Source organism: Tupaia chinensis, unplaced genomic scaffold (assembly GCF_000334495.1).
Source record: "Tupaia chinensis unplaced genomic scaffold, TupChi_1.0 Scaffold138322_1, whole genome shotgun sequence".
NCBI classification, from domain to species: Eukaryota; Metazoa; Chordata; class Mammalia; order Scandentia; family Tupaiidae; genus Tupaia; species Tupaia belangeri.
In genome coordinates, this window is record NW_006198219.1 from 1,874,923 (window position 1) to 1,895,620 (window position 20,698).

At 39.8% G+C, this 20,698-nt stretch overlaps 1 protein-coding gene across 1 annotated transcript in view; it reads left to right on the forward strand.

Moving 5' to 3' along the window:
- LAMB4 (laminin subunit beta 4) overlaps nt 1-20,698 on the forward strand; it is a 104,166-nt gene that overhangs the window by 2,726 nt on the left and 80,742 nt on the right. Inside the window, exons 2-9 of the mRNA XM_027765416.1 lie at nt 6,113-6,270; nt 10,190-10,325; nt 12,625-12,698; nt 14,985-15,173; nt 16,170-16,233; nt 16,403-16,617; nt 17,833-17,953; nt 19,475-19,663. Coding sequence (XP_027621217.1) covers nt 6,113-6,270; nt 10,190-10,325; nt 12,625-12,698; nt 14,985-15,173; nt 16,170-16,233; nt 16,403-16,617; nt 17,833-17,953; nt 19,475-19,663 — 1,146 coding nt within the window. The remainder of the gene's footprint in view (nt 1-6,112; nt 6,271-10,189; nt 10,326-12,624; nt 12,699-14,984; nt 15,174-16,169; nt 16,234-16,402; nt 16,618-17,832; nt 17,954-19,474; nt 19,664-20,698) is intronic.

The following is a 20,698-nucleotide window of genomic DNA, read 5'->3' on the forward strand; positions in this document are numbered from 1 at the left end:
AAAAAAAAAAAAAAAAAGAACTTTAACTATAACTACACACACACACACATCAAATAACATGCGAAATTACTAAATAGAGAAGTTATAATAGTTACTTCTAAAAAAAAACTTTACAAAACATTTTCTGCACATTGCTTTAGATGACCGGATCTCTCAAATTCATTTTTAATAGCATTCTATTTTTAAATCATATGTCATTTTTGAGGAAAACATTGTCAAAAGATATAAACATCTTTATGCTTTGAATCAATTCCAACCTATTGCTAATGTGACTTGGCAGTTGAAAACTTGAGCCCAGGAAGGATATTGCTGAACATGAAGCTTTAGCTACTTATGTTTCTATGCACTTTTTGCCAAGTTTTTTAGACCAAAAGTTCAAATTTGCACTTATAATATTACAGGAATAATAGCTCAATTTCCCTAGGTCCCGAATTTTTTTTCTGAAAACTACACAACTGATCCAAACAAGTATGGCCAAGTCAAGTTATGAAAACACATTAAATCTCTAAGGCAACAGTTCCAATAAAAGAATTCAGGATGGAACTTGTCTAAAAGAATAAATTCCAGGAAGGGAAGTCTTAATCTACATGTAGCATCAGCAGAAATGTTATACCTGACCTTGTTTTAAAAAAAATTTCTGTCTATTAGAGTCCAGACTTCTCAACAATAATCTATCCTAGATGCCAATTCCAGGAAATGAAAGGAGATGTGGATTTGGGTTATTGGATAAAGGGAAAATCCACATAAACCAACCTTGGGTCATTTACTGGGTTATCTGAAAAGTCATGACACCATTTTGCAGAGAAAAACATAGAAAAATATGTCATGACTTTTCAATGACCCAATATTATCCACCAAAAAAAGTGTATAGCAATGCTAACTTTCTTCACATATCTATCTCAAGGAAAGAGAAAGATATATGCCTTTGGTTTAAAATAATAATCTTTACAGTGAGGTTGAAGATAGAAAATTCCCTATTCAAACCACCGTTCATTAATTTGTGGAGGTGGAAACATATGATATATATATATATATATACACACACACACATATATATGTATATATACACACACATATATACATATATACACACACACATATATGTATATACACACACACATATATATACATATAGACACACACACACATCATATTCTTAGGTGTAGAATTTATGCTATATGTATGTTTCATGCCTGATAATAATCACAAAGTGCCAGATTAGTCAAATTAAAAGAAAAAAATCGATTAAATGTAAAATTAGTCCAAGGAAAAATTCTTTCTTTATATTTTTACACTTGAGAAAATCGAGGAGAACCCAAGCTTATTTCACAGTATGGTCGCTATTTTTTCATTATGAGCCCATCCTTTTCCCTCCTGCCTACCAAAATAAGAGCTAGCGTAAAAGTTTCATGTCTCGAGGGAAAAGTAAACAAGAGCAGCTGGAATATGTCACGTGTGTATTTTTTCGGAGTGTGGGATTTACTTGGCTTAATCATCCAGAGTTGGATGAGTTGATTTGGTGTGGGTAGAGGATTGTTTGCCTTGTTTTCTTCTGTTTACTTTTTGTGTTGAGATCATTTTAAATTCACACGTAGTTGTGAGAAACAATACAGAAGGAAAGAGTATTATCCTTCACTTGATTTCCCCCAAAGGTAACATTTTACATAACTAATTATACCACAATATCACAGCCAAGAAGTTGACATTTATATAATCCTCTGATCTTTTTCAGATTTCACCAGTTTGACATGTGCTCAATGTATGTGTATTTAATTCAACACAGTTTTGTCACAGATATAGATTCATGTGACCATGGCCACAATGAAGACACAGAACAGTTGCATCACCTCAAATATTCCTGGTAGTGTCCTACTCACTTCCTTTTCTCCCCACCTTTCTAATACTTGGCCATCACTAAACTTTTCTCCATCCCTATAATTTGGTCATTCAAAAATGTGATAGAAATGGAACTATGCCATGTATAACCTTTATTTCACACAGCATAACTTCTTTGATATTCATCAAAATTGTTATATGTATCAATGATGCTAAGTACTGTTGTTTTTTGGGGTTTTTTTTTGGTTTTCAGAGGTTTTTGTTATAGGACATGTGCACTCGCCGAAAAGACAGAGAGAGACAGAGATAGAAAGCAAGAAATAACCCCCCAGTGGGATGGCCACGCTGAAATCAGTTCTCCTCTATTCTCCTCTCAGGATCTTGGGCACGCACGCACACGCGCTTGGCATGAGTTTAAGCCACCAGGTCTGAGACTCGAACCGTGGTCAACTACATGGGAGTCCAGCAACATAGCCATCACGCTAGCTGCTGGTCCCCTAAGTACTGTTTTTTATTGCTAAGCACTATCCCATGGTATGGACATACCACATTCACTTAACTATTCACCCATTGAAGAACACCATGTTGTTTCTAGTTTTTGGCTATTGTTAAGATTCTTCTAGGTCACTTAAAATCAGAAGGATTTTCTTTCTCTGTCTCTAGTAAGAGATACATTTGCCTAACTACAAGAAATCTTCAAAAGCTTCATGGAAATGTGTATTATGAAAACATTATGCATGGATTTCAAAAATTTCCCACTGGGACCAGCAGTTAGCATAATGGCTATGTCGCTGGACTCCCATGTAGTTGACCACGGTTCGAGTCTTGGACCAGGTGGCTTAAGCTCATACTGGGCGCGTGTGCGTGCATGCCCAAGATCCCAAGAGAAGAATGGAGGAGAAGGGATTGCAATGTGGCCATCCCCCGGGGGGTGATTTCTCACTTTCTATCACTCTGTCTCTCTCTGTCTTTCTGGTGAGCACACGTGCCCTATAGTGAAAACCTCTCAAAAAAAAAAAAGACACACACACACACAAATTTCCCACTCAAATAAACTCATACTTTAATTCCATTTTTCATGAACTTTTTGAAGGTTCCTCATATGTATAACTCACTTACAACCTACCCAGATTCTCTGCATAGAGTTTCTGATTCTTTTTGCCATTATAACAAATTAAAATTTATAAAAAAGGAGAACGTTTTTAAAAAATGGCTACTCTGTGATTTTAAATTGGTGGCAACTAGCTTCCAAATCACTGTAATTCTCTTCTATCCTTTTTCTATCTGCTAAGACTTACTGTATTTTCATTATTTAATACTATTTAGTAATAGCTTAATATGCTAACATTTTAATGCACTTGAAATATACTTCTAATTTTTCCAAGGAACTTATCCCTTCTCCAGAATGTAACATTTAAAAAATTTTTTGAGAGAAATAAAGCAAAACAAATTTTTAAAATAGTTTTTAAACAGTGATTTATGGATGTTATCACAGAAGCTACACATGAAAAGTAGCATGAAGAAGTGAGATGACAATTTAGATAGTGTTACCCTTGCAATGATCTTTTCTCACTGTGATCAAATCCCTTCATGGCAAATCTGCTGGACAGCAGGTTTTAAGGTAGGTTAAATCTACTATAGTATAGGAAGCAGCATAGGCATAATGGCTATGTCACTGGACTCCCATGTAGTCGACCGTAGTTTGAATCCCGGGTTCAGTAGCTTAAACTCTGCCTGATGCATGAGTGTTCATGTCCAGGACCCTGTGAGGAGAATGGAGGAGAAGGGACTGTGGCTTGTCCATCCTCCTTGGAGGGTGAATTCTTGCTTTCTGTTTCTCTGTTTCTCTCTGTATTTCTGGCGAACGCACTTGCACTATAGAAAAAAACTCTCAAAATAATAAAATAAAATAAAGAAACACAAATCCTTGACCAAAAATAAAAGAATATTTAAAGAACTTATTTATATATACATATATATAATATGTATATAATATATTTATATATATATATACACTATAGTATATTTATATAATGATTTGTGTACACATGATTTCTTTTTTTTTTTCTTTTCTCTTTTTTTTTTTTTTTTTTAGAGAGAGACTTTTGCTATAGGCTGTATGAGTTCACCAGAGTATATTTAGTAGACTGGAACCCCATCTTTCACTCTGTCCTAAAGGAGTCCCATGGTATATCTGAACCAAACTATCCAGGTTATGAAAGAGTTCAGGTGAATTTACATATAGTCATGTGTCATAATGAGATTTCAGTTAATGACAGACCACATATACAAGGAGACTTTAGAAAGTTCATGGAGATTGTGTATTATTAAAAAAAATTTGCACGGGACCAGCAGATGACGTAACAATTACATATTTGGACTCCCACATGGCTGACCACAGTTGGAGTCCTGGACCCAGTGGCTTAAAACTCATGCTAGTTGTATGTGCAAGCATGCGTGGCCAAGATCCCAAGAGGAGAACAGAGCGTGATAGAAGTGATAGATGTGATACAGGTGTGATAGATGACCCTTTAAGGGACTGCAGTGTGGCTATCCCCCCCAGGGCAGGGGGGGTGATTTCTTGCTTTCTGTCTTTCTCTGTCTCAAAAAAAAACAAAACAAAACAAAACAAAAAAACAAAAATCTTTAAGGGCTGGCAGGTGGTTAAGGGCACTGGACTCCCACATGTCTGACCACAGTTTGAGTCCCAGACCTGGCAGCTTTCTCTATTTCCCTCTCTCTCTTTCTCACTCTGTTTCTCTCTGGCCAAATTTAAATAAATTAATTAAGTTAAAGTAATTCTTTTTAAAACATATTTGTATGCATAAATTTCAAAAACAAATTTACTGAAATAAACATGCACTGTAATTCCACTTACCATGAACTTTTTCAAGTCCCTTTGTATGATGGTTGGTCCCAGAAGAAGCATAGAAGCTATACTATGCAGCCTAGATGCGTTGTAGGCTCATGTCTAGGTCTGTGTAAGTACACTCTGTGATGTTTGGACAATGAGGAAATTGCCTAAGAACACATTTCTCATAACATATCGCTGCCATTAAGCAGCATCTGACTGCATTTTAAGAGAAAGTTATTTCACAAAAATGTTTTAATTCTGCAATTTTTTGTATAGGTTAAAACAACAGGTATAACAGACAGAATTAGGATTCTCCTTTTTCATGTGTATGCATTAGGTTTTGTTATTGGTCCTAAAGTAACACATTACGAAATCCTAGTAAACAAAGTTTGTCTAAGATTAGATTTCTCAAAGTAGAGCTCAGACAGGGATTTGTGTACATGTGACTTATTTTTCTTTTTTTCTTCCTTCTTTTTTTTTTTTAGGAGAGATTCTTGCTATAGGGTGTACGAGTTCACCAGAGAGAGTCAAAAAGACAAAAAGTAAGAAATCACCCCCCGGGGGATGGCCATGCCACAATCCCTTCTCCTCCATTCTCCTCTCAGGATTATGGGCATGCACACACTTGCACCTAGAATGAATTTTAAGCCACCAGGTCTAGGACTCAGACTGTGGTCGACTACATGGGAGTCCAGTGACATAGCCATTATGCCATCTGCTGGTCTCACACATGATTTCTTGAGGGAATACTCTCAGGAGTGAGAGGGTGAGAGAAATGAAGACAAGATGTGGTTCCAGCTGGAGTCAGGCTTCAATCATACAGCAAGAGGAGATTCTGAGCACGCATTGCACCATGGAGTTGATCCCAGTCTGAGGCAATAGTGCTAGCCTTTTAAACTCTGTATACGTCAATCATTGGCTACAGGTTTCCCCAGGTGGGGACCAGGGTGGTACAGATGATGTGACCTAGGTTAGAAGACTTCTATTAGTCCAAGAGTACCAACAGAACCACAACCAGGTTCTTAAAGATCAATAGAACTGGTATTAAAAATAAATATACTGTTGGGTCAGCAGGTGACATAGTGGTTGAAGTGTTGGACTCCCACATGGTCAACTGTGGTTCGAGTCCCAGACCTGGTAGCTTGAAAATCACACAAGGTGCATATGTGTGCGTGCCCAAAATCCCAGAAGGAGAATGGAGGAGAAAGGATTGTAGCATGGCCATCCCCTCTGGGGGACAGTGATATCTCACTTTTCCCCTATCTGTCTTTCTCCAGCAAGTACACGTGCCCTATGGCAAAAACTTTACAAATGAGTGAATAAATAAATGTACTATTAAGATTCCGACTTAACCAGTTACTTCTCCAGGCTTTATGCTACCCTTAGACTGCCGTCTAGATGGCTGTTTCTCTTGTGTTCAAGGTTGGCTCAGTTGCTTAAGAGCTCAAGATGAATGCAAAAGGGGTGCCTGTCGTCCTACCACCGGTAATCTCCTCATGGGCCGCAGTGCGCAGCTTACAGCTTCTTCTACCTGTGGGCTGGACAGAGCCCAGAAATACTGCATCCTCAGCTACCTGGAGGTGGGCTAGTTTTTTGCTTACTTACTGAGACATTTTTTAATCAATGATGTAGATTTTTTCAAGTACATCTGAGGCCACTCACACGACACTAAGGAAGAATACAGCATTCCTTCCCAATCACAGAAGACACAGATAATATAACTCAAAGTCTAGGAAACCTTGAATAATCAGAAAATATGGGTTATCTGATTAATTTTCATTTTTGTTATCAATACCAAAAGAAAAGTCTTTTTGGTTTATTCTTAGAATAGAATTGCTATAAAATCTGTTGGTCTACTTAGCTGCCTTAGTGACTCCTGTAGAGTGAACATAATGGACTCATTCACTGAGCACTGAAGTTCCCTCAGGGTCTTCTTGTTCCACATTAGAGAGAGCAAGTGTAAAACTTTGAACTGATTGTACACCAATCTCCTAATACCACTTAGAAGTTGTATTTTCTAAAATGCATGAATTCTCAAATGTGAACATATTTTTGTGCCTCTTCCTTTTAAAGACCAGTCTTGTGAAAGGACCAGTGGCTTTTCAGGTTTCTCCCCCTGCCTGTGTACTGGCAGCAGAACAAGCACCCAAGGTCATCTAAGTATCCTACCTGCTAAAACCCTGAGGCAATCACGTCCACTGTTAAATGAGAGGATGTGCAGAAAGGAAGTTGGACAGAAGCCTAATGTTAGTGTCCCAGACTTTTCCATGTATTGTTCATTTAAGGCAATTACTTAGGTCTCTGGGAAATGCTTTGTATTCTAGTTGGTTTTTAGTAAAAGATGATTATAAATAAGCATAGACAATAGGTGGGTATTTAACACTATGCTAAGTTTGGGAAGTCCTTCTGTAAGAATTCGAATTTTCTTCACGGGCAAGGAAATTACACATGGAAGTTTTGTACATGTCTAGGCCAGGTGTTATAGATGGCCCTTTAAGTGACTTTACAAAAGAAGTAAACAACAAGGGATTTTCAATTCTCATACTGGAAACTGTCCAATATTAGCATCATCCATCTCGTTCTTCAACCACTGGCATTTGCTTACTATTGTCAGAAGCCCACACACTCTGACAAAAATTAGAAATTGGTGTTCCTGGGACCAGCAGATGGTATAATGGTTACGTCTTTATATTCCCATGTGGTCTACCATGGTTCAAGTCCCAGACCCAGCGGCTTAAAACTCGCACGGAACACATTGTGCATGCGTGTCCAGAATCCTGAAAGGAGAATAGAGGAGAAGGGATGGCGGCATGGCCATCCTCCTTGTAGCTGATTCCTTACTTTCTGTCTCCCTAGCAAGCACACATACCCTAGAGCAAAAATCTCTCTTAAAAAAAATAAATAAATAATTTTAAAAATTGGTATTCCTATGTATCGAAGTTTTACCAACAAAAATAGAAGTAAATCCAAGGACGACAGACATCTTTGAAAGCTTAGCACTGGGAAAAAAAAAAACTTCAAAATATTTCAGGCTGAAAAAGTATTAGTGATATGGCTACAACTATTAGTTTAGAGAAACATCCATGCAGCATGAATGATGATTTCCCTCCACCTGTTATTTAAGAAAGAGTTACCATGTGAACATTTTCTTAAAATGCTTCCAGTCAACACTGACCAATTGACTCCCACATCTAGTGGTCACATCCTCTGTAACTAGCCCCATCAAAGACTATGTTTCTAGAATGTTTACAGAAAAATGGCCCACAAGCTCTGGTATTAAACATTTTTCTCCAGGAATTTTCATAGTATTATTGGAACTTCTTTGAAGACTTGACATCTTTTCCTGTAATTACAAGGCTTCTGCTGATTTTTAGTGTTGATCTGGGTCAAGTCTACCCCTATTTAGAGTTAACCTAACTTCCATTGTGCCTTAATGTTCAAAGGGAATTTTGGCTTTTTCAACAATAAGGCTGATAGTAACTAGTCATTTTAAATGCACTGAAATTGTTTTTTTGTTTTGTTTTGCTTTGTTTTGCCATAGGGCATGAGCACTCTCCAAGGAGAGAGAGAGAGAAAGTGAGAAATTCCCTCTGAGGGGGATGGCCATGTCCAATCCCTTCTAGTCCATTCTTCTCTCAGGATTTTGGGCACACAACACATATGCCCAATGTGTTTTTCTTTTTCTTTCTTTCTTTCTTTCTTTTTTTTTTTTTGAGAGGTTTTTGCCATAGGGCGCATGAACTCACCAGACAGACAGAGAGAGAGAGAGAGAGACAGAAAGCGAGAAATCACCCCCCCAGGGGGGATGGCCACGCTGCAATCCCTTCTCCTCCATTCTCCTCTAGGGATCTTGGGCACACCCGCACATGTGCCTGGAGTGGGTTTTAAGCCACCAGGTCTGGGACACGAACTGCATTTGACCACGTGGCAGTCCAGCGACATAGCCATTACGCTAACTGCTGGTCCCCTCAATGTGTTTTTCAAGTCACCAGGTCCGGGACTCAAATCACACAGTCAGCCATGTGGGACCCAGTGCCTTAACCACCACCCCACCTGCTGATCGCTAAAAAAGGTGGTTACTTTGACAGACTTTAGCTGAAATGATTATTAAAATCACCATGCATTCATACAACAAGTTTTATTGACCTACTATATGCCAGGCACTATTTTAGGTAAAGAGGATACAGTAATAAGCAAAGCAAAGTTCTTGCCCCTTGTTCAGCTTAAATTTTAATGATGGCGACTGATAATAAACCAACAACTATGTAAAATATTCTCAGGTCATGATAAGCGCCTAGGGAATATATAAAGTAAGACAAAGGATAGAGAGTAGCAGGAGGCTATGGGGGTGGGGAAACAGTGGCATTTTAGATAGGGTGGTCCAAGAAGTCTCTGAGATAAAGGCGTTCAAACGCAGACCTGAAAGCAGAGAAGGAACAAGAGGTTAACATTTTGAGGAGGGAGAATTGTTTGTGCCAAGATTCTAAGATGGAAAGTTTCTTGGTGTGCTTGAAGAATTAGCAAGAAGCAAGTTAGCAAAAGAAAGATAGATAAGTAAAAAGAAAGGCAAAAAGGTATCTTGGCTAGATTACGGTGGGCCTTTAAGCCCCATGATAACAGACAGACAACTCTTGCTCACTGAGTACTACCAGTTGAGTACCTACCAGCTGAGTACCTGTGCTGTCCCTGGCAATTTCTGGCACAGAAGGTTACAAAGAACAGCCCCCACTTCCCGGAAGCTTTGTAAAAATGCTCTTAAGAGTCCCACAAGTATTCGCCAGGAATAACTGTGCTAACCATTGGCAGCCTTTTGGAAATCGCTGTAGAGCCCCCAAGGAGTTTTAAGGACAGCTGCAAATGGACACATTAAATTAAGGAAGCTCAAAGGCCAGTATTTGCTGTTGTAATCTTTGAAAATCCATCCTAAGAAAAACTAGTTCCACTTCATTAAACAGACCTTCTAGTCTACAAGACAAGAGGATGAGCCTTTTCTGTGAGAGTTTTATGAAAATCTTTTCCTAAGTTCACTAGTGTGATATAAAGGCTTTGATCATGAAAACTTTTCTACTAAAAACTGTTGAATGAGAAAAAAAGAACGATGGTTGCAGATAACCTAGTGGCCAAGTACCTCATCAATTTCTTGCCAAATAGTCCCTTTTTTTTTTTTTTTGGCTAAAAGATATAATACTAACTCAAAAAGTATATCCTAATTATTTCTCTTCAGTTTAAAATAACTTAAGGGAAAACTCATTTCATATATATTTGCATTTTAGCCTCAAATATATAAATTATAAAATTTCTAGGTCAAATTTGAATTGGGTTTGTCATTGTATTTGAGCACTTATTAATGGAAAAATTGATGTCTTGTTATTTCCTCTGCTTTTTATTTTTAGCCAGATTAAAAGACAAATATAGTCAGTACAGCTTGTTTTTAGATTCAGATCAACAATAAGTAATTACAGTTCTTTATTTTTATTTTTAATTGTTTTTTTCCCCCAGGGAGAACAGAAATGTTTCACCTGTGACTCCAGATTTCCATATGATCCATACACCCAACCCAACAGTCACACCATTGAGAATGTAATTACAAATTTTGAACCAGACAGAGAAAAGAAATGGTGGCAATCTGAAAATGGTATAATTAAGTTTCTTTGCAATGTTTTTCTTTCTTCAAATTTTATAATAAGACATCTTCTCTGTGTGGTTTTAGTAATGTCACAGCACGATATTACATTGAAATGGAACAACATCTGTCAAGAATATAAAGCCCCCTATGTGAACGAAATGTACTTTCATTTTAAGAAAGTGTATTTTTCTTTATAGAAATCAAAGTGTATTTTAAGCACATAACCCAGAAAATTTCCATGTGGGCAAAGAAAATATTTCTGCATCCTTTTGTTCCTTGTAAAAAATAGGGAAGTTTATGAAGTGTTGGTAAATTACAAAACACACTGATATAAACTGGATGAATAATGCCGTGAGGTCTGAGAGTTAGCACCATGTGTTTTTTTCCTTCTTCAACACATGAAAGAAAGAATATATATATATATATTTCACTTTTTACTGCAAGTCAAAGAGATTAATATGAAATTTGAATTGAAAGGATAATTGGCTATTGACTGGAGTTCTTTTCTTCCTGAATTTATGCCTTCTCTGCTCATGGACAACTGTGATATTGAACCCCACATTGGCCCTGACCATCTGTACTTCTAAACTCTCACTGCAAGTGTGAACCTCATCAGGGATTCCTCATGTTCCACTCCAGCCAGAGGCCTTAAGTGCCTAAGTGTACTTCCATCGAGGCTGGGCTTCCCCAGAATGAGCTTGCTCATTCACAATGACCCCTCTTCAACACTACTCTGAAATTCTTCCAGCTTTCCTTAATCCCCAACAAATGATTCCATTCACAACAACTCTGTACATTGCACTTGGAGGTATGATCCCTCTATTCTCTTCAGACTTCTAAATTTATTTTCTCTAAGGGATCTTAGACATTAGCGAGGAGTGAAGGAATAATCACAGCACAAGCATAATATGGGGCTGGTTTTCTGCCATCTACTTCAGAAATGCATGATTGCTACTGACTAAATGCCATTTCATTTGAGATCCTCCTCATTGATCTCTAGTCGGACTCTCCTTGACCAATGTGAGGTGGTTCTTACCACAGCCACTTGTCTTCACTGATCAATGGTACGGATGTTGCTTGACAGCTGTTCTGATCAACAGGTTCAGCATTAGTTCCACAGCTCCTCACAAAGGGAATGTCCTGCTGTCAGAGCCAATACTCCGTAGGGGTCTTCAATCAGGCACTTTAGAGATGGGAAAGAAGATCTCTTTTCTTGAACGAATAGGGAGTCCTTGATGCAAAGCCCTTTCAGCAGCAGACATTTCTCTGAGCCTTTTACCCTAGAACTCCAAGCTGAACCCAACTCACTGCCATCCAACCACACTTCTCTAGAGCTGCACTGTCCAATATTGTGCCCCCCACACACCAGCTCTTGAAACATGGCTGGTGCAAATTGAGATGGGCTGGAAATGTAAAGACATCTCAGATTTCTAAACCTCAGTTAGGAAAACAAAAACGTATAATAAAGCATTACTAACTTATAAGATATGAATGATAAATGAAATGTCAATATTTTTATGTAATACATAAGGTTAAGTATATTGTTAAAACTAAGTTTACCCATTTCTTTTTACTTTTTGAAACATGGCTGCTAAAATATCTAAATTATATTTGTGACTCTATTTCTGTGGAACAGCACTGCTCTAGAGAGATCTGGGCTTCCATGGGGTTGAGGGGGCTGATGCTCCACATCTGTGCTAGTTCACAGCTAACTAGCTCAGTGCAAAATCCTGGCCCGGATTCTTCTGTCACCTCCTCTGCCATAGAAAAGCCCTCCTGTCCCACTCCCAGGAAAATATTCTAAATGGTGTTTTATGCCAAGTGACAATAAAAGTCTAACTCAAGGACTGGAAGAAAAGGGTGTGTTGATTTTTACCACACTCGACTTGCCAGCTCATGTTTATGTGTAGTCAAAATCTGAGCATGAGGCCATGAGCCCACTTTTCTACATACGGAGAATGTTCTGAGCTCCCTTAGCCGTATGTAATGCTGCCACACAGTGGCCATGTGCGTTGCCACCAACACCTGGATGTGGGCACAGTTAGGGTGACACATACATTGTTCTTGCATGGACCTGGCCATAAAGTAGCCTGGGTACCAACTCAAGAGACTGAGGAAGAGTGTTGATCAACAGCCACGGGATATCAAGGGATTTTATTATAAAGAAACCACAGTGGCGATTAACTTGATATTGAGCCCCACATTGGCCCTTACCATCTGCATTTCCTAGATGCCCACTGTAAGTGTGAACCTAGTCAGGGATTCCTCTCAAAACCACTGATTTTCTTCTCTCTGGATTTTTCTTTAGGTCTCGATCACGTCAGCATCAGATTGGACCTAGAGGCTTTATTTCAGTTCAGTCACCTTATACTGACCTTTAAGGTACAGATGAACAGGACTGCTCCTCCCTGTACCCCTTTTTGACAAAGTGCTCAGGGTTCACCTGGGATTTCACTTCCCTGCCTCCTGGCAGAGAACCGGAACAACAAATCCAGACTTGAATTTTGTCATTTGGGCTTTTGTTTTTAAATGAAGATAAGCAAAAACACTGCTCGTTAATCAATGAGTATATGATTAATAATGATAATTTTTTAAAATTTGCTGTATGGTGCCTGTACTCATGAGAGAGAGAGAAAGAGAGAGAGAGAGAGAAAGACAGAGAGAGAAAAAAAAAAAAAGAAAAATAAGGAAATACTCCCAAAGGAGATAGCTATGCAGTGATTCCTTCTCCTTCATTCTCTTTGGGATTTGGGGTATGCATGCACACACACCCGATGTGTTTTTCAAGCTGCCTGGTCTGGAACTCACATTTGGCAATCAGCCATGTGGGATTCAGCAGCCTTTTAAAAAAATCTTATAAGACAAAGAGAAAAGGAAAACTCTAAGTGCTTGGTATAGGGACACCAGAACTAAAAAGATAATATTTAGCAGAAAAGGACAGGAACTGGAAATTATTTGGAGAGAGATTATAATCCAGGGGAAAGAAGAATTAATTTTTAATTAAATATTGCTCAGATGCCAGAGCAAATCATTGTACTATAGCTTTCCTTTAATCATCATCAAAATTCTAACTTGGAGGACATAGCCCTGTAACACAGTGGTTAAGCCCTGTACTTAGGGAGCTGGATCACACATGGCCAACTTCAGTTCAAATCCCAGTCCTGGCAGCTTAAAAATCATTCCAGGCACATGTGTACATGTGCCTAGGATCCCGACAAGAAGGAAGAATGGAAAAAAGGGGATTACGGTGTGACCAAATCCCTTTGGGGGAGAAGGGCACTTTCTTTCTTTGTCTCTCTCTCTCTGGCATATGCATGCACTCTCTGGTATAAAATAATAATAATAATAATAATAATAAATAGTAATTTGGCTGGGGCCAATAGGTGGTATGGTGTTTAAGTGCTGAACTGCCACTGGTCAACCATGGCTCAAGTCCCAGACTTGGTGGCTTGAAAACCCATGCCAGGAGTGTGTTCGTGCATGCTGAAAATCCCAGGAGAATGGAAAAGAGATTGTTTCTTGGTCATCCCTCCTGGTGGGGGGGATTTCTCACTTTCCCTCTCACTGTCTCTCTCCAGCAAGCGCACACATCCTGTGGCAAAAACGTTAAAAAAAAGTTCCAATTTTGATGTCAGGCCTAGTACTAGTTTTGTAATTTAAAAAATGAGTATAACTATATAAAAAAAAATGATTACAAAACTAGTCTTTATTCCAAGAGAACTCACAGTCTACTCATAGATACAAATGAATAAATTGAAATTTATAGGGGCTAACAGATAGCACAGCAGTTACATCACTGGACACCCACATGGTTGACCGCAGTTCAAGTCCTATCCAGTGGCTTGAAACTCACACCAGGTGGTTGTGGGTGCATGCTCACGATTTGGGGAGGAGAATGGAGGAGAAGTGATTGTGGTATGGCCATCCCTTCTGGGAGTGATTTCTCACTTTCCCGCTCACTGCCTGTCTCCAACAAGTACATGTGCCCTAAGGCCAAAATCTCTAGAAAAAAAGTGAAAATTAGAAATGTATAATACAAGTGTTAAGGGCATAAATGGGGTGTGTTTAGAAAGGTGTAAGGTTTAAGGGCTAAATGTGTTCTGTGAATCAGGATGAACTTCATGGATGACTTTTGAAGGTTTTATAGAGGTTTGCAGAAGAAAAGCAATCCAGGCAAAGAAAACACAAAATGCTGTAAAATATTAATTATATTAGCTTTTACATTTATATGACATCATTTTTCTTTTTTTAATAATTATTTTATTTAAATCTATTTATTTATTTCATTTTTACTAGAGAGAGACAGAGTGAGAGAGAGAGAAAGTGAGAAAGTAGGCCGCAAGGTCTAAGACTCGAACCTGGGTTGGCCATGTGGCAGTCCAGTATCCCCAACCACCAGGCCACCTGCCAACCCCTGACATCTTTTTTTCAATTAATAATTCACCATCCATAAACATTTTTAAAATGTAATTGACTCTGAGGACAAAGTGTGTACTCATAAATACTTGCACATTTATTAGAAAACGATCTCATTGTATTTATTGTGTAGTAGATTTTAGGAGACGTGGTTCAAAAAACAGAGTTAGAAAACATAAGCACTCTATCTGGAGTGGATACTGATACTTGGTTTTGTGAAAGACTGCAAGTTTTTACTCATTTTCCCCACAGACTTTCCGGCCCGCTGCAATGTTGATTGAACGTTCCACAGACTATGGGCACACCTGGAAAGTGCTCAAATATTTTGCAAAAGACTGTGCTGCTTCCTTTCCCAATATTCCATCTGGCCAGGCCCAGGGAGTGGGAGACTTGATTTGTGACTCCAAATATTCAGATATCGAGCCCTCAACTGGTGGTGAGGTAACAATTTCGTCCTTGGATTTCTTTTACATACATTGAATCTTTAAAAATGTGATTAATTTTAATTTAAAAACTTAGATATGCTTACTGACATGTAACGTGAGCTGCCGGCTTTTTTAAAATGAGGGTATCTTTATTGAAATGAGTCCTGAATAATAAATAATGAGTATATTATCAGAAATCATTCTTCCCGGAGTCAGCATGACATGGTGATTAAGACGCTGTACTCTCACACAGCCAACTGCAGGTTGAGTCCCAGACCTGGTGACTTGCTTTCTCACTTTTCCTCTCTCCTCTCTCTGGTCAAATAAATAATAATATCAATAATGAATAAAATAAAAATAATTCTAAAGTAAAAGAAAAGAATTCTGCACAAGAGTGCCTAGCTGATGGTGAACGGGGCCTAACATTTAAACTGGGCACTGTGGTCCAGGAGAACCAGAGGAGGAAGCACCTGTTTCTACCCCTTGCAAAGGAGCCATATTTGCTAGCAGTAGTCCTGGATTAGCTGTCTCATTCCCATGCTCCAAAAACCACCACCAAGGTAGAATCTTTCAGGAACATCCCTCTGAGCCAAGCTGGTGACTTTCAGAAAGTCTGATGGGGGTGAGGTTGGAGTTACCACTTTATCAGATAGAGAAGAAAGAATTGGTAGCAGAAGGCAGTTCTAGAATTCCCTGCTAAATCCAGGTTGATGGCAATTTGCTGGATCGTCCATCACACTACCCTAACCCAGCTCAGGAGCCCTCTTCACCAGTGGTACCTCCACTTCTGTCATATGGGTCACTTGTGCATAAACAGTTAGAAATGCCTGATTAATGACTTTCATCATTTTTGTCCTTGGTATTTTTATTCATGTGGTGACCCAAATGACAATCTGCATACTGTGTGGGAGGCAATGGCTCAGCCTACTTGTCAGGTCTCTTCTTTAAGAGTAAATTTGACAATTATATTTTTGGGTAATAGTCTAGAAATTTACCTACATTCATTTTACAGGTTGTTTTAAAAGTTTTGGATCCCAGCTTTGAAATAGAAAATCCTTACAGCCCCTACATCCAAGGTATGCATTCTTTTGGATTTTTCAGACCGACTCCTTTTATGAAATTTTATGTTAGGCGTGTTCCTTGCGATTGTATTTCTAAAGTACATGAAGGGGCTATCAGTCAAGAAGGGCATCTTGAATTAATGCTACTTTTATGCATTTCAATTCATTATTTTCTCTTCTCTAGACCTTGTGACACTAACAAACCTGAGGATAAACTTTACCAAACTTCATACCCTTGGGGATATTTTGCCTGGAAGGAGGCAGAATGATTCCCTTGATAAATATTATTATGCATTATATGAGATGGTTGTCCGGGGCAGCTGTTTTTGCAACGGCCATGCTAGTGAATGTGGCCCTGCACAGGAAGTGCGGGGAGATGTGTTCAGCCCTCCAGGAATGGTGAGTTATTAACTCAGAAGAGAGTTCAATCTCCTGCCTGCCTTTCACTGTCCTGGGACTGAATGGAGATCAAACATTCTTTGTGAAGATAGACAAATCAGAGTGCCAGTTTCATGTTGGAGCAAGAATCATTCAACCCAGCCCAAGAGGTCGATTGGGGTCTTTGAGTTCCTCTAGCTGGGGATGCTTGTGGATGCTGTCACATACGGACATTACTGAATGAATGAGTAAAATTTCTCATTGATGATTTCATGATAGCCCACCGGGCCCTCTTTTTATTTATTCAGTTTTTAGGGAATGGAGATTTGGTAGAGAGAAACCATAATTTCCCATTCCTTTCCTCAGAAAAATGTATTGAAGGCTTGTTGCATGAGAGACCCTGTAGTCGGTGCTAGGGGGTTTCAGTAATTCCTGACATTATAAATATGGTCAGTTCAAGTAACATGCCTACACTATGAGTGACTGAATCCATACTGCAGACCTCTCTCCTTTTTCAAACTAATAGTAAAATACTGATATAGTAGAATTATATTTTTAGGGCAGAGTCCCAGGAGGTGTGTCTACTAAATAAATTCGGTTTTAGACCCAGTCATACAAGGCAGGATGTTGAGGCTGCCTTTCCACTCAGCTGCCTCTATAAATCACTGGAAGTACAGCTTCTCTCTTTGAACTTGAGCCATTTAGGCTTTTTATGAAGCCCAAAGACAGTTTTTCTAACCTCTTATTTTCCCTTATGCTCCTAAACTTCTCCCACACCCTCCTCCCATACATGCAGACTCCTTCCCAGCCTGTCCTCCGTTTTACTGAGGGCTGAAGTGTGCGACCCTGAAACTAGAATTCAGAAACAGCCCTTTAAAATAGATTGTTCACTGAGATTCTTAAGTGAAAAAATATAATAATAATAAAGCTAGTTAAGCAAATGTATAAGGGGTCTTCAAAAAGTTTGTGGAAAATGACTATTATGAGAAGCTATGCAAGAATTTCCTTTTGTATTTCTTTTTCTTTTTTTGCCAAAGATAACCTCATGCTTTAACTCATCTTCTTACAAGCTTTTGGAAGTCCCCTTGCAAAAGAGAGTCAAGATTTGTACAGAAACTGACATATATTAAACTAAGAACCAGACCCCTTGGCCAGGTGTTTCATTTTCCATTTAAAGGGCCCCCACATCTACAAGGAGAAGCTCTCTTTTGATGCTCTGTTTATCCCCCAATGCAGGTTCATGGTCAGTGTGTCTGTCAGCACAACACAGATGGCCCGAACTGTGAGAGGTGCAAGGACTTCTTCCAGGACGCTCCTTGGAAGCCAGCTGTGGGCCCCCAGGACAGCACTTGCAGATGTGGGTGCAAATGAGCTCTTGGCATAGACTGAGCATGCTCCCCATTACCTTGTGTGGAAGGACACCTAGTTCATTCCTGTGGGACTGCAGGCAACAACCACCAGGAAGCTGTGGCGCCCAGTTCTGACTGTGTGACACCCTTACTCTCCGACATGGAAGAACCACCAGCTTCCCAAGCCCTCATACCACCAATTCACATTAATTTGTAAATTGAACCAATACACTTGCTACATGACTTCTTTCCAGAGGCATGCTAGAGCCTTTTCAGGGCTGTATCAATGGAGACTGAGCAACCCCATGAATTTAGTGAAAGCTAGATTTGGTCTCTTTAGTAGAGACTTTCTATTTTACTGAATAATTAAACATTCCATAAATATAACCTTAAACCCATCTGTAAGATAATAGGAATGTCCAAGATTGAGTTGGACTATTGTTATTTTTTAAATAGACTATTTAGGCTAATATTGAATAAGATGCTGTTTTGGGTTTTGGTAATATGTTTGCTGCCTCTGAACCCTGAGGGACTTCCAAATAAGCATGTTTCTTTTCCAAGATTTGGGAAAAATAGGATGAGGGGGAAAGGAAGTCTAGAAGAGCCCTAATGAAAAAGCCCTATCCATGAGAGTCACAGTATATAAGACCCAGCAAAATGTAGCCTGAGCTTAGTCTGTTTTCCAGGAAAAAGCCAGCAAGACAAACACAGACATCGCAGACACTGCCATTAGGACAAGCTAATTCCCCAGATAGACTGCCTTTCTCTCTGGTCCTCCGGTTGAGTCCCAGATGAGATAAAAGTGACTCGTGGCTGCCCTTCCCACTCTTCTGCCATCTAGAAGGAGGGAAGCTAGCAGCATTCTGCTCTGACATCTTATCTGAGACTCCCAGTGCGTATAGAATGTTTTAGAAAAAACATGCACATCTATAAATCTTAAGTCAGTAAAAGTGTGCTTTACTGAAACAACACACAAATATTGCACTTTATGGCTTGTGGGTCACCTACATGATTTATTCTTGTTTATTTGACTTAAAAACAGAACTACATAGTGCCAGCAGGTGGCACGGAGGTTGAGGTGGCTGGATCCCACATGGCTGACAGGGCACTTGGAGTCCAGGACCCAGGGGCTTGAGAAACACACTGAGTGCATGTGTATGCATGCCCAGGATCCCAAGAGGAGGATGGACAAGGGATTGCAGCATGGCCATCCCCTTCCAGTGTGGTTTCTCACTTTCCCTTTCTCCGTCTATCTCTCTGTCTCTGGAGAGCACATGCACCCCATAGCAAAATTTAATTAAAAAAAAACCAACTATGTATTAAATGTTTGGGAACTCATTGTAGAGAAGGAAATGAGCAGAATCAGAGTGCCAGCAGGATCCCTTGACAGCACCTATTTGACCCTTTGTGCATCTATAAAAAGAAGACAGAGTGGCTAGCGGGAGAGAGGATGCGGGGATGAGTGTGTGGACCCAGATTCAGTCCCCAGACCTTGCTCATCTCTCAGTTACTCTGCTCTCTCTTCTCAGCATGTACCTGTAATGGCCATTCTGACCGCTGTCACTTCGACCCCACGGTGTACCTGGCCAGCGGAGATCTCAGCGGGGGTGTGTGTGAAGACTGCCGTCACAACACCGAGGGCCAGCACTGCGACCGCTGCAGACCCCTCTTCTACAGGAACCCGCTCAAGGCCATCTCGGATCCCTATGCATGCATTCGTGAGTCCCTGACGGCTTCCCCTGTCCAAGCAAATTCTATTTGGTCTCTCTTCGGCTGAAGCCCTTGCCCTGCTTAGCAGCAACCCCAAACTCCCCTATGTGGGGAATGAAGGGTTGCAAGAATACTTCGGCTTTAACAGCTTCTGATTCTGCAAACAAATTGAGGCAAATAATCCAGGTCCACCCTGGTAGTCTCGCATCAAGCCTAATACGAGATTCAACGAGGACGCCCAGATGGTGTCTGCATATGCCGCAGCAGGCACACATCATGGAAGCCAGCTTGGGGATGAAACTAAGGTAGTGAGATTGGCTAACACGGTACACTGGCTGTAGGCAATGCAGTGCTGCTGTTAAGATGCATGAGCCCATGGGACCAGCAGTTAGCATAATGGCTATGTCACTGGACTCCCACATAGTCGACCGCGGTTCGCGTACTGGACCCGGTGGCTTAAAACATGTCGGGTGCGTGTGCGTGCGTGCCCAAGATCCTGAGAGGAGAATGGAGGAGAAGGGATTGCGGTGTGGCCATCCCCCCTGGGGGGGGATTTCTTGCTTTCTGTCTCTCTGTTTCTCTCTGTCTGTCTGGCGAGCGCACGCACCCTATAGCGAAAACCTCTCCAAAAAAAAAAAAAAGATGTATGAGCCCGTGGATTGTCTTGCTTCTATGTCTTAAAAACCTTTAAAGATTTTTAAATTTCATTTAGAATCTCAAATTTTCAAAATGAAATAATTCAAGAATATACAAAAGTATAGAGAATAATATAATTAATACCCTTTCACTCCCCACCAGCATTGTCAGAACATGTCTTACCCTACTACCTTCAGTACTTTCCTTAATAAAAGGCTCAGGCACAATGAATGACTCAGGTTTCCAGCTGTTCCATTCACCTAGTCTCCATCCCAGAAGTAAACTCCTTCATATAATTAGCATCCATCACTACCATATTTATTTGTATACTTTTACTTGTATTTTTATCCGCAAATGTTGGCATGTTTTTTAAGCTTCGGATACATGATATTATGCTATATATATAT